The following is a 13197-nucleotide window of genomic DNA, read 5'->3' as shown; positions in this document are numbered from 1 at the left end:
ACACAAGTCCAAAACATGATTTTCCTTGTTGGGATGCCAACATACTGTTTAAAGTATGGGAGAACAATGTCCAGCCCGCAGCTGTTAAAATCCCCTGTAATGGACATTGAAGCATCTGAGTATTTTCCTAGCGTAGCATGGGCACTCTGGGCTGCTAGAACAGCTGTGGTTTTGGTGTTTACGCCCAGCGGGATGTACACACAGCTGATGACCACAGTAGGAAATTCCCACTATGTGCAAGAGTTTGATTTATGAACCTGAATGAAAGTTAATTCTTGACTTTGCAGTATAACTCTTAAACATGGTGGCCAAAACTACACAAATAATACCCAAGTTGAAATAAACTAAATAATTACTTTTTAACCAATGATGTAAAACATCGAATTTTTACATTTTCCAAAACAGTTGGACAGTGTTTGTCACTGTACATTTCTGTAGACTTGTCTGCAGTGTGTGTGCCGGATGCACACACACACACGAAAGCGACGAGCTGGTATCGTGTGTGAAAAATGTTTCCTCCCTGTTAGTCCTGATCTAATTGTCTATGAAAAGGAAGATGGAAGTCCTGCACTGCTGAAAAAAAAACAGAACAAGAACAATGTAAAGACAGAAGAAAAATATCAACAGGACGTTTGTCAGTTGCTTTTAACAATGAAAAAGACCATAGTGAGCTTCCTGCAGCTTACTGCAGTAGCAAGGCTTTTGATGAAGAAAAGATGGAGGAGGTGTTGAATGTGGAAAATCTTGCCCCACCTTTTCACTATTGAATGATGAATGATGAATTTCACCAGCCTAAGCTATTGTTTCTTTTGTAAGCTGTGACAATCTTTCCGCTTGCTTGTAAGATAAACCTTCAATATTGAGGATTTTATGTTGAAATTTTGCCCTTTTTTATAGGAACTGTAGAAAAGTGTCTCTATCTCTGCTTGCTGGGCTGTTTAGCCAGCAGTGTGTCTGCTAACCTTTGATTTATCGCCATACCACTGACCCTGCAGGTGCCCACAGTACCCCTGCACTCCTCTGGTTTCTCCTCTCGCTCTGCTGTGGAAAGCAGTTCCAGGGTGAACCATTCAGGAGCCAGCATGGTCCAGAAGAGCTACCAAGCCACCCAATCACAGAGCAGAAGCAGACGCTCTAAGTCGCTGTGCCAGGCAGACCAGGAGGGACTTCCTCTGACTGTGTTGGTACCTCCAGAGAACACCTCCTACCCGACCACCGTGCCTCCCCCCGGCACCCTAAGGCGCAGCCTCAGCGGAACACTGGCCCAGGGGAGAGGGTACTGGCAGGAGGAGGAGCTGCCATACCAGTACACCTACAAAGGCCCCTCTCACCGCACCATCAGCCGTATCACCAACCGTCAGCAGCACTACCAGCAGCAGAGCTCCGCTTTTGGCCAGGATGGCTGGGGGTCTGGCAGGGGGGTTCCCATGGCAGGGGATGGCTGGGGGGCACAGTGGCAGCAGCACGTCTCCAGGGCCAGCCATGCAGGGACAGGGCAGTACCAAGCTGCCCTGCACCGGGCAGCCTCGCTGCGCAGCGTGAGGAGTGTTGGGAAAGGAGTGGATGTTTTGGAGGGTGCATCAATACACAGCAACGACCCACTAGGAGGGTGAGACATAATACACGAGTTTACACTACTGATGTGAATCAGGCTTTTTTTGCAACTACCAGATATATGAATTTCTTAGAAAGTGTATGCCGCTGTGACTCTCAGCTGTGAGAGTCTAGCACAGAGAGAGCAAGAGTTAAAAGGCTGAAGGGGTGTGAAGATGAATGGGGTTAACTGGAATAGAAACAGAATCTATGATAGATTTAGATTTTTAGTTGACTGGTTGAGAAACACTAGATATATTGGACATTATGAGGTCAATTTGGGCTTTAATTATATTCCCAAAAGTAACTGTGTGTACACTATTTCATTCATTATGTGATATGAGCAACATTAGGAAGGTTTATTACTTAGTATGAGATAATTCCTTGCAGTAGTCATGCTTGTGTTCTTTCATTCACTGTGATAGAGAGCAGGGATCACAGTGAGCTCACGGTTTGCAGTAGAAATGGCTTTGCTATATGTGTATTACTCAAAAGGAAAAAATTACTGAGCATTTCTTGAAAATGTCCCATGATGTTTTCATTTTCTACAATCTTTGCCTCTGTCCTTGAGAAACTTGTAGGAGAAACCACAAGCAGTCCATGCTGACCAATGACAAATCTTGCAGTCCCTGCATGGTATCATTGTAGCTGCTGTAGTTACATTGTTGAGGTGTTTGTCAGCTACAGTGTAGCTACAGTGACAGTGCAGTCATACTGATTGATGCTAGCAGCATAGCTGTTTGATGGATTGCCATGAAATTTGCTACAGATATTCAAGTTTCCTAAAGGATCAGTTCTAACAACTTTTGGTGATCCTCTGACTTTTCCTCTAGCGCCACCAGCAAGTTTTCACTTTTTCAGTGAAATATCTCAATATCTACTTGATGTTGTGATGGATTGGCACCAAATTTTGTGCAGGTATTCAGACAAGCTAGCACTATCATTGTGAGCATGTTAACATGCTGACATTAGCATTAGGTCACAGCACTGCTGTGCTTAAGTTTAGTACAGGCTTACACAACCACTAACATGGCTGTGGACTATCGGTCTTGTTGCTTGATAAATGACTTAATCAATTAATTGATTATTAAATTAGTTACCGATTTATTTTCTGTCGATCAACCAAGTAATTAATCAACTATTCATATTAGCTCTACTTAAGTTAAAGGCTCCATCATTCCATCACCATCACTTCCCTGCAGTTGTAGCATTCACATGCTCTATTTTCCATAAATGCTACATCACAACATACTAAACAAGATTGGCAACACTTTAGGACATTTACAAAAATGAGGAAATATTACACTGGAAGTTTTAAACTGTTTAAGCTGAACAAAAGTCTCCAATAAATCAGGATTTGAGCTGGTCTTAAGGGTACTGCAGGTAGTCTGATGGTCTTAACTGGACAGAGATGATCTTATGTTAGTTAAAGGATAAATGATATTACTGATGGTGACAAACCTGACAATATGAGCATGTGTTTCAAATACATGTTAAGCTGCCTCAGTCAGAATAGAACAAACATAAGCATTTCCTACTAGAAAAAAAGAAAAGACTAAAAGTAAATCATTTAAAGCTAGTCAAGCTACCACAGCTTCCATATGATCAGCTGACAGCACATGTTACTGGTATGTCATGTTTTTTTTTGACAGGATGTGATACCCAGACAATAAACCCCCAATGTGTGTGTGTGTGTGTGTGTGTGTGTGTGTGTGTGTGTGTGTGTGTGTGTGTGTGTGTGTGTGTGTGTGTAGGTTGCAGGGTCTGGACATGCCTACAGCTGTCAGATATCTGTCCGAGCCAGACACTGCCTTGCAAGTTCTGGGAGCTGCATATATACAACACCAGTGTTACCATAGCAACGATGCTAAAAACCAGGTAACACTTGGTTGTGTGTGGTTATATGTATTTATTCATTTTATGTAGTTAGTTTTCTTGTTTACTTGTCATTTATTCACCATCAGCACCTCTTATATGTGTGTATTTACAGTATGTTGTGTGTGTTGTTAACCTGAGTTTCTGTCTGTGCGTCTCCTCTCAGGTCCGTGTTCTGCATGGTGTTCCAGCTCTGGTTCAGCTTTTCTCCAGTGACAACCAGGAAGTGCAGCGTTTTGCCACCGGCGCCACACGGAACCTCATCTACGAGAACGTTGACAACAAGGCGGCGCTCATAGATGCCAATGGTGTGAAGCATCTCGTCAGCATCCTGGGCGAACCCGACGATGAGCTTCGAAAGAACATCACTGGTAGTAATAGTCTAGTAACCCAAAAACTAGATAATAGATAGAAGATAATTCAACCCACGATTCAACCACATAATGCAAGTGTTCTTTGTATAGAGTCTATGTGTATTATTTATTACTGGTTTACATTACACAGATACAAATTACAGAATATCAACCTAACACTGCTGTTGTGGCTGCAGGTGTACTGTGGAATCTGTCCTCTAGAGACAACCTGAAGGAGAAGCTGTCCAAAGAAGCTTTATCAGATCTGACAGAGAAAGTACTGATTCCTCTGTGCGGTAGCATCCCACTCAGCCCATCTGAGAGAGATATCTTTTACAACACCACCGGCTGCCTCAGGTAACACCTAAGAGGACCCAGCTTTACCATGTGCCTATTTCTGGTTTTGATGCACATGTTCATGTTATCTACGGGTAGTCAGTGTCATCATACCAAAAGTTTGAATTGTCACAAATGTTAATTTCAAGGTCTAGAATTATTTTGGGATATCAAGGAAAGCCAAAGAAAAGTAACAGTCCACAGCCACCACGCTAGCTGCCCTGTGAGGCTGTACCTCAGGGCCATAGCCAAGATTTTAGAAATACTGAGTCACCAGTCCAAATTTCCCTGGCAAAATCCCAACCACCAGGGATATGTCTACATAAATCAAACTCTACAGATTTTTTGAGTATTTTTATTGAGTATTTATCTTCTGTACTCTCTGAAGTTTGTACATGACCTCTGTGCCCTCACTGGTAGCTATGACTCCGCTGTACTGAGGCACAGTGGCACTGTGAATGTAATGGGTGTCAGTATGGCAACATGCTCACAGTCAGATGTTAATATGCTAACATTTGCTAATTAGCACTAAACACAGAAGTACAAATGAGGCTGATGGAAATGTTATTATTTCCTCTGTAGAACAGGAAACAGGACAGAGAGGCTTCAGTGTTTCCTACTGTTTGCATGTAAAGATCAACATCAAACAATAACCTGTTGCACTGAGGCCCTCATGATAATTTAACAGTACTCTCGGATCATTTATACATATTTCTACTCTGCTTAGTTTTGGTTAAAGAGCAACTTGTTTCAAATATAAACAAATTGTAGACACCAGCATCCACACACCAGGAGCCATTGCAAATTTGTAGTGTTACCTCTATACAAACCCATTTAGATTTTTATTGCTTGGTTCTCCCACACAAGCAAGTTGCATGGAACTGAAGTTACATGTAGGTTACACTTTGTAAAGGTTGTCGGAGCCTCTGAGAGGATTCTGATCAGAGGTAGTTACATGCAAGTGTAATGAGCTTCCAAAAAATGCTTTTCAGCTGGTAATTTGACAGTGAGCTGAGGGTACTACTAGAGCAACCTAACAAGTGTGTTATAATCACTGAAAGGTCAAAGATTCTTTAAATAATAAATAAAATGTACCCAAGATAGTTTTATTGCATTACATTCTGCATTAGTGTTGACTGGGTTTGACTCTGTCTGTTTGCTTGTGTTTGTATTTGTGTGTAGGAACTTGAGCTCAGTGAATGAGAGGACGAGACAGAAGATGAGAGAAATGCGAGGCCTGGTGGACTCTTTGGTATCCTACATTCAACAAGAAGACAGGGCAGATGACAAGGTAACTTACATGGAAAGCTCTATCATCAATTGCTACGCCACATTGGCGGGAAACTGGCAGGCCCTTTTAAAACCTCAATAGCCCTGATACCAAAGCTGGAGGTAACAAGAACAAAAGGTGAAAGTTGCATGCACAATGTAAAAGACTCCAGTATCTTTTGCCATTTAGCAAAATAGACGAGTTAAAGCAATGCATTAGAAGCAGGTTGCATTGCTCAGTAGTGTTACCTCAGCTGGCAGCTACACTGGAGCTACACTAGTGGATGAATCACTAGGTAATGTTAGCATGTTAGCCAGTTCAATACTTAATAGATTTATGCTTCATACATTCAGTAGCTCCTTATGAGGTACAGGACCTCTAAGATGTGTCACGTAATGCGCGTCCCATGGCTTGAATATTTGTTCCTCCAACAACAACACCACAGCAATGGCTGCTTAGCACCCACACAGACAATGCAGACAAAAGGGTTCAGCACCACAGCCATAAATGACACATCAGTGACAGAATCTCAGCCTTGCAAAGCCAGTCCACATTCTTCTTCACTCATTGTGGTCTGGCACATTGCAACAGGCGCTGACTTGGAAAAAGAGCTCTGTCAACAGACGACAGACCAAAATGACTTTGCAGACATGTGGATAAACCTTTAACCAACTGGTAAATGATTGACAAACGTGCCGCTTCCTTGCAACATCAACATGAAGCCCACCTGCATCTGACTGGACGGACATGCTGCACTTTCCTTGGTTTTAAGATTGAAAATACATGGTGACTGTTCTGGAAATGTCATATTTGATCTAAACCATCTGCCAAAATCAGATTCTGAATAATCAGATTTTTCACTCTTTATCATAATAACCCACTTGTTAATAGAAAATACATAAACCTGGCAACTCTGCATACAGTAGATCTGGCGGTCACTTCTCATCACTTCTGGCTCCAGAAAATCAAGATGGTGACAGTCAAAATGCCAAACTCGAGGCTTCAAAACAGGAGTCCACAAACCAATGGAGGACATCACGGTGGCTACGTCCATTATTTTTATACAGTCTATGCTTTTCCTCCAGCACCATCAGGGGGTTAAAATTTGTGGTTTTGAGTTAAACATTTCAACAACTATGAAAATTAGTAGACCTTCATGTCCCCCTTAGAATGAATTGTAATCACTTAGGTGATCCACTTCTAGCGCCATCATTAGGTCATAATTTCAACACTTAATAGTTTATGACCAAATAGCTGCAAAAATAATGACATTCCCCTCAGCCTCAGCTGTACTTTGTGTTAAATGTTAATTAGAAAATGTTAGCATGCTAACATGCTAAACTGAGATGGTGAACATGGTAAACTTTATACCTGCTTTACATTAACATGTTACTGTTGCACTGTCATTGTGAGTACATTAACATTTAGCTCAAAGCCCTGCTGTGTCTAAGTACAACCTCACAGAGTTGCTAGCATGGTTGTAGCAAGCCCCCAGGAACAGCACCGTGCTTTGAAGCCAATTTGACAGAAGTGGCAACCTCTGGGGCTGAAAAATGAAGCCAATGCGGAAGTGCCAAAAAATGCAGTTCCTCGAATGGCCACTTGAGGCTGGCTCCAAAAGCGAGTCAATCCCCAACTCCAAAAGCGAGTCAATGCTCAACTTTACAGCAGAAATATGTTTATATATATGATGTTTACAGCCTGGCACAAAAAACGGTTTTGGCCTATAGCTAATTTCCCCTTTCATGACAACTGTACAGGTGATTTTTTTTTATAACTCACCCATTTAGAGTTTATTAAGCGGTAAAGTTATGCATATTTAAGGATGTGACTGCTTTGAGTGACAGGTTGCTAGCCGCTAGGTGGCTTGTTTCAGCAACCAGGCTTCATCCGGCCCGCCTCAGCTCCACCTTTTTGCCCATTTTGGATTAGCCTGGAGTTAGATGGAGTCAGGCACTGCCAAGATGGCAATGACCAGAGGCACCCACTTTGAGCATCAAAACTGCTTTTCAGAAACCAATTGTTGATGTCATGGTAGCTGGGTCCATATTTTTTAGAGTATGATTTGACATAGTGGCCAAACTGTGTAATTACAAAGTCACATGAGGCTATTGGGCCCAAAAAGACTTTTTCCCATAGACTTACATTGTGAAAGAGGCGTCTGTAAATCAGTGGATACATTTTTTTCAGCATCACAACCCACGCAAAATGAATCATTTCACTATCAGAATTTGATCCATTCAGTCCGATCACATTTCGAAAGTGTAGAAGAGCCGCATGATTGAATCGTTTTATCGCCATTCAAGTTGGCTGGAAGAATGAACAGGGCCCTGCCTCCAATGCTGAATCCAATTCTCTTTATAAATCCATGGATTGGAGACTATTGGGCCGCGTTCAGATCGACATAAGCCCCAGGTGACAAAAACGCAGCCTGCTTGTTCCTCTGTAACATGAACTCTTTTACCTCACATTCGTCTTGTTGTATTATACAAATGGAACAGCTATGCTTTAACTTTGAAAACCAGAAAATGTTGTTAGGGGGCCTTTTCTTGACTACTTATCTTAAAACAATTTTAATTTATATTTGCATATTTACATACATTTTCCATTTATTACCTGTAACAGTTTCAATTGCTCAATGTATGAGTTTATTTTTGGTTCAATGGGAGTATTGATTTTGTGCAGTGGTGTTTCTTGTGTTAGCTAAATTGAAGTCAGGACATTATCCATCATCATGATTAATCATCACCAGCAATATTTTTATGCCAAGGTAACCTTATTACTTCACATGCTGATTTCTGGTGTTATTTCATCAAGCTGTTTACATTAACCCTTTCCTATCAAATCTGTATTGCCATGCATCAGACAGTTAGCATCCTTCCCCTCCACTGACTGACTAATAGTGACTTACTCCTGATACTGGAAAATTAAATCAGGATTCCATTACATTAGTAATAGTATTTATTGCATGCTGTCTTGTTTTCTCTCAGTATCCAAATATTGCCATAATTCTGTGTGGGTTTGAGTTTGACAAACCAATAGTGAAAGCAGGGAGATGTTTCAGCACCTCAGTTACCTCTTAAATATTAAAGGACAACAGCCATTTAGATCAGGTTTCATATGATCAGTATGTGAGCTTACCAGCTTGTTTTACCCAGTAATGCTGTTTACATGTGTCCGCCTCCACTCAGGTTAGTTATTTATTACTGCTTTTAATACAAACTCTCCACTTTCTCTCTCTTCTTCTCAAACCTCCATTTGTCTTCCCTCTGTCTCTCTCCCTCTCTCTCTCTGTTTAGGGTTTGGAGAATTCGTTGTGCGTGCTGAGGAATCTGTCCTACCAGCTGTACTCAGAGCTTCCTCCTTCAGTTCGACACCGTCTGGAGGGCCCAACCAGAGACTCTGCATCCAGGAACAGCGAGGCTATCGGCTGCTTCACCTTGTATGGCAAAAAACACTCAGAGGTAAAACTCATCATACATATCGCAAATCATTCATCCCAGTAGTGTATATCCACTCTCATCAGCCTTGTGTCCAGCAGCAGCAAGCAGCTATTTTGAGTGTAAAAGGTCTTATAAACCTAAAGTATACTGCCTGAGGCCAATCTCACAGCAAAGAAAGTTGGCAAAGCACTGAGTCACTGCTATTAAGCTTGTTGCTGTGAGCACACAGTAATTATTGAAGGCAGCTCATGAAGAGGACAATGTTCAGAGAGATTTTAATAAGGATATCAAAGAGAACAGTAGTGAGTGGGCTCAGGATTTTTTTTGGCCATGGGATTCGTCTCTCAGGCATTATATATGCTGCCCTATCCTTGTAGTGGAAGTTGGTGGGGCTGTATGCTACCTGTGAGGAAAACTGCAAACATTACTCAGGTCTGAAAAAGTCCCCACCCCCTTTGCATTTTCAGGTAAAAGACATCTGTTTTAATTTACAAATCATTCTCCTAAAAAGATGCTAGAATTGATCATCAACCAATGATAATGCAGTAAAATGCTGCACTCTTTGTATTAAAGATGAAAATAAAATATTACTTACTGAAGTGAAAAGTTCATTTGAAAAAGTAGTTTGAATGTTTTGTCAAACATTTTTTATATAACATAACATTATTTATCATAAAGTATTATAGGTGATATTATGGTTAGTATATTATTATGCAGTACGATTTACGTGTCTGCATGCGCTGACATCACCACTAAGAAGACCTGAAGATAGTTTTGTACTGTTAATTTACCCAGTTTGAGTTCAGCAGTAGCCTAAATGTCAAGGATGCAGGTTTGTGACTGGAAGGCCATCTGTTGGATGCTTGAGACCAGCATTATGGACAAACTAGAGTCTATTGATGATGTTGATGTTGACTTATGTTGACAGAAAATATTGAAAACAGGAAGAGAAAATGCAGCTGTCTTCATGGCTGCTTTACTCTTTTCTACTGATTTTATACCCATCTGACTGTTTTGGAGTCCCACACACAAAAACACCATCCATTCCTCCATTTTTTTACCTGTTCTGGGTTGCTGGCTCAATAACATACTCATTGTTTAGTATTCAGGAGACCAACTCATTTTGCCGCTGGGTAGCCACTTGTATTGTATACAGGCTGTGCCTATTCAGGTCATATAAGCATCTACCTTATATAAATGATATAGCCATCAAGTGCAGCTCACGCAGTCAGATGTACCACCATTATCAGATATTTAGACTTTTCATGTGCACGAGTCATTTTTATACAAGGGATTTATGCTTCCACACAAAATGTTTCACCTGTCGAGCCTCAAAAAGTCAAGCTTTAGGTCAAACTGTTGACATATAACAGGTCAGGCTTCTCTCAGGTATCTCAGTAAGAGCTGATAGCATGATAATAAGTGGCCTAGCAGATAGAAACCCTAGAAGTGGCCTCAGGTCCACAGAGGGGATCCGTTTTCAATACAACACATAGAAACCAGCAGATCACATTACTCTTTTCAATAGCAGGCACTGGAGGCTAATGGAGACCCACAGTTACATGTATGTTCACATAGCATCCTTTAGTGTGAGTTGTATGACGTTTTATGACCTCTTTTAGCATGAAATACCCTTGCTTGGAGAAGATCATCAGAAGAGTTACTTGCAGAGCAAACAGCGAGGATTTCTACCCAACCAATAGCTTTCCCTCTGTTCATTCTTTCATCCAACTCTTTGCTCCAAAGAAAGAGATCTTTGACAACTCCTGGTTAGATTGCAATGTGACCTACTTGAAAATTCAGGGTTTCCAAAGGATGACACCTAATGACCCCTTGACCTTTTCGGTAAGTGCCACTGGAAGGTCCAAATTCTCCAAAACATTGGTCCAAAAGGAAAAATATCTTCAAAACCAATCACCACATTGCCATGAAATTGGCTGGAGATGTTCATGGTCTCCAGAGGATGAATCATAAAGTTTTGGGTGAAACTTTGATCTGTGGCACCACCATAATGCCAAATTCAGTTTTACAAAAGAAACTTCAACACAGTATATTGGTCAGATTTGCCTTTAGACTTTATGGTCTCTTGTTTCATGGTGGTAAACTGGCTGTGATGACTATTTAATAGACTCGCTTGAGTAGCTACATTTGAGCATAGAGTATGGAAATACAACATGATAAATTAGGAAAACATACATAAAGTCACAAGTTATAAATACTATGCTAATGACAGAGGAATATTGTAGGATTACTTTGAAATATTATGGTAACATTAGAAATGACATACAAGAATCAAAATATTGTAAAGGAATAGTTTGACATTTTCAGTAATACACTTATTTGCTTTCTTACTGACAGATGCACTCTCATGTCTGTGTGTTAGTTATGAAGATTAGCTTGGCTTAGAGTCCAGGAAGTCACTGCTCTTGGCCAACCAAATGGTCAATGAACTAATGTAAGACTGAAACTTTTCAAATTTGCACTTTAGTTTTTGTACTTTAGACAGAGGCAGGCTAGCTGTTTCCAGTCTTGATGCTAAGCTAACAGTCTCCTGGCTCTAGCTTCATATTTAACAGACAAATATGAGAGTATTATCCATCTTCTTATTAGGAAAAAACAAATAAGCATACTTCCCAAAACTCTTATTTTAAACTCATGGCAGAGTACTAAACCCTATCAGATATGTTCTGTTCCTTTCTTTGTGGGGGATTTAATGTTTCAGTACTTGTTGATAGTGATTCCCATCCACATATTGCTTTCATTTTTTTTGTGCAGTTCTAAAGAATAATATAACCCAGCTCCTGCTCATGTCATGAAATATATTTGACATAATCAATAACAAAGCTTACATTTATACTTGTTATTTCTTGTTATTTTTATGTACACAGAATTGCAATCTGTTAAGTAAGCTGCTTAAGAAATTAGATACTATGGCAGTGTAGAGGAAACATGTCCTTATTTGTAGGTGATGGAGCGAGTGTTTCTCAGATTTCTGGAGGTAAAGTGTGCACATAAATCTCTGTGAGGAGTTTCATGATGCAATACAAAGACATGATCAATGTTATCTTTTTTTTTTCTACTAGTGTCTTTTAATCACTATCCCTCACCCAACCTTTTCTCTCTCTTTTACCTCCTCCACAGCAGCGTAACCAGAATCTGTTCATACTGTCTGAGGTGTCCCGACAGCCTAAAGGGGCTGAGTGGCTGTGGCACCCTAAGGTGGTGATACTGTACAAGCACATTCTGCAAAACAGCAACAGTGGCTCCATCAGCCGTGAGGCTGCCATAGGAGCCCTGCAAAACATCACTGCAGGAGATGCCAGGGTAGGATCACATGCACAACATAGAAATATGAACTATGAATGTGTGTATATTCATATTCTAAAATGTACTATCTCTGTAATTTTTGATTGCTTTGGATTATTCAGTAAGAAAACCAACAGTTACACAATACACAGAATGAGTTCAGGCTCATGTGATCTCTGTCCCTCTCTGTCAGTGGTCGTCAGTGCTGAGTGGTGTGGTGTTGGAGCAGGAGAGGATGCTGCCCATCCTGCTGGATCTGTTAGACACCAATAATGAAATGGAGCTGAGGCCTCTGACCGGCCTGCTGAGAAACCTGGCCAGACATTCCACCAACAAGGACCACATGGGTATGACGCAAATTAGGACTGACAAGAGTCATGATGAAAATGCACTGAATGTATTCTAGTCCTCTCAGAGCTGTACTCTCTGTATTTAACGTATTTAAAGAGGTGTGGTAACACCTGGGATGCTGTTGTGATTTAATTTAAATTAATTGACTAATTTGACTGGTTAGATTTTGGAGTACCTTTCTGCATACATTTGCATGTTAATTGGGAAACTGTGTCTCTAGCACCAAGCATCAAATGCTGTTATCAAATACTGAGTCTTGTTTACTTATTCTGGAATCATATTTTTCTTGATTTAAATTTAGCTAATTTAAGATATTATTAGATATTTATTTAGGCAAAGTTCTTGTACAGCAGCTTGACAACACTTTTAAGATGTTTAGCTTATTTTGTTGAAAATAAATTATTTTAAAAAGTATTGGTATTGGTTGGAAGTTTTTAAATTTTTTTTAACCTTTATGTAACCAGGAGTAAAAGACTCATCAAGATTAAAAATCTCTTTTTCAAGAATGTCCTGTCCAAGACAGGCAGCAGCACAAATAACACGGTTGCAGACATAAAACAAACAAATAACAATTGAAAATGAAAACAAAGAACAAATTCCAGCATTATAAAATATCAAAAAACATTACGCAACATTCAGAGCATCTACAGCCAGATGTGCCTGCTTCCAG

General features: G+C 40.4%; 1 protein-coding gene across 1 annotated transcript in view; it reads left to right on the top strand.

Annotated features, from left to right (window-relative positions):
* The window catches only part of LOC121912372 (plakophilin-3-like), a 41136-nt gene that overhangs the window by 13747 nt on the left and 14192 nt on the right, over positions 1–13197 (top strand). The window contains exons 3-10 of the mRNA XM_042434514.1: positions 996–1609; positions 3348–3471; positions 3635–3839; positions 4019–4178; positions 5340–5448; positions 8727–8891; positions 12012–12194; positions 12370–12523. Coding sequence (XP_042290448.1) covers positions 996–1609; positions 3348–3471; positions 3635–3839; positions 4019–4178; positions 5340–5448; positions 8727–8891; positions 12012–12194; positions 12370–12523 — 1714 coding nt within the window. The remainder of the gene's footprint in view (positions 1–995; positions 1610–3347; positions 3472–3634; positions 3840–4018; positions 4179–5339; positions 5449–8726; positions 8892–12011; positions 12195–12369; positions 12524–13197) is intronic.

The sequence above is a fragment of the Thunnus maccoyii genome, chromosome 1, assembly GCF_910596095.1.
Source record: "Thunnus maccoyii chromosome 1, fThuMac1.1, whole genome shotgun sequence".
NCBI classification, from domain to species: Eukaryota; Metazoa; Chordata; class Actinopteri; order Scombriformes; family Scombridae; genus Thunnus; species Thunnus maccoyii.
Note: the sequence above shows the minus strand (reverse complement) of the source record. Positions and strands in the feature narration are given on the sequence as shown.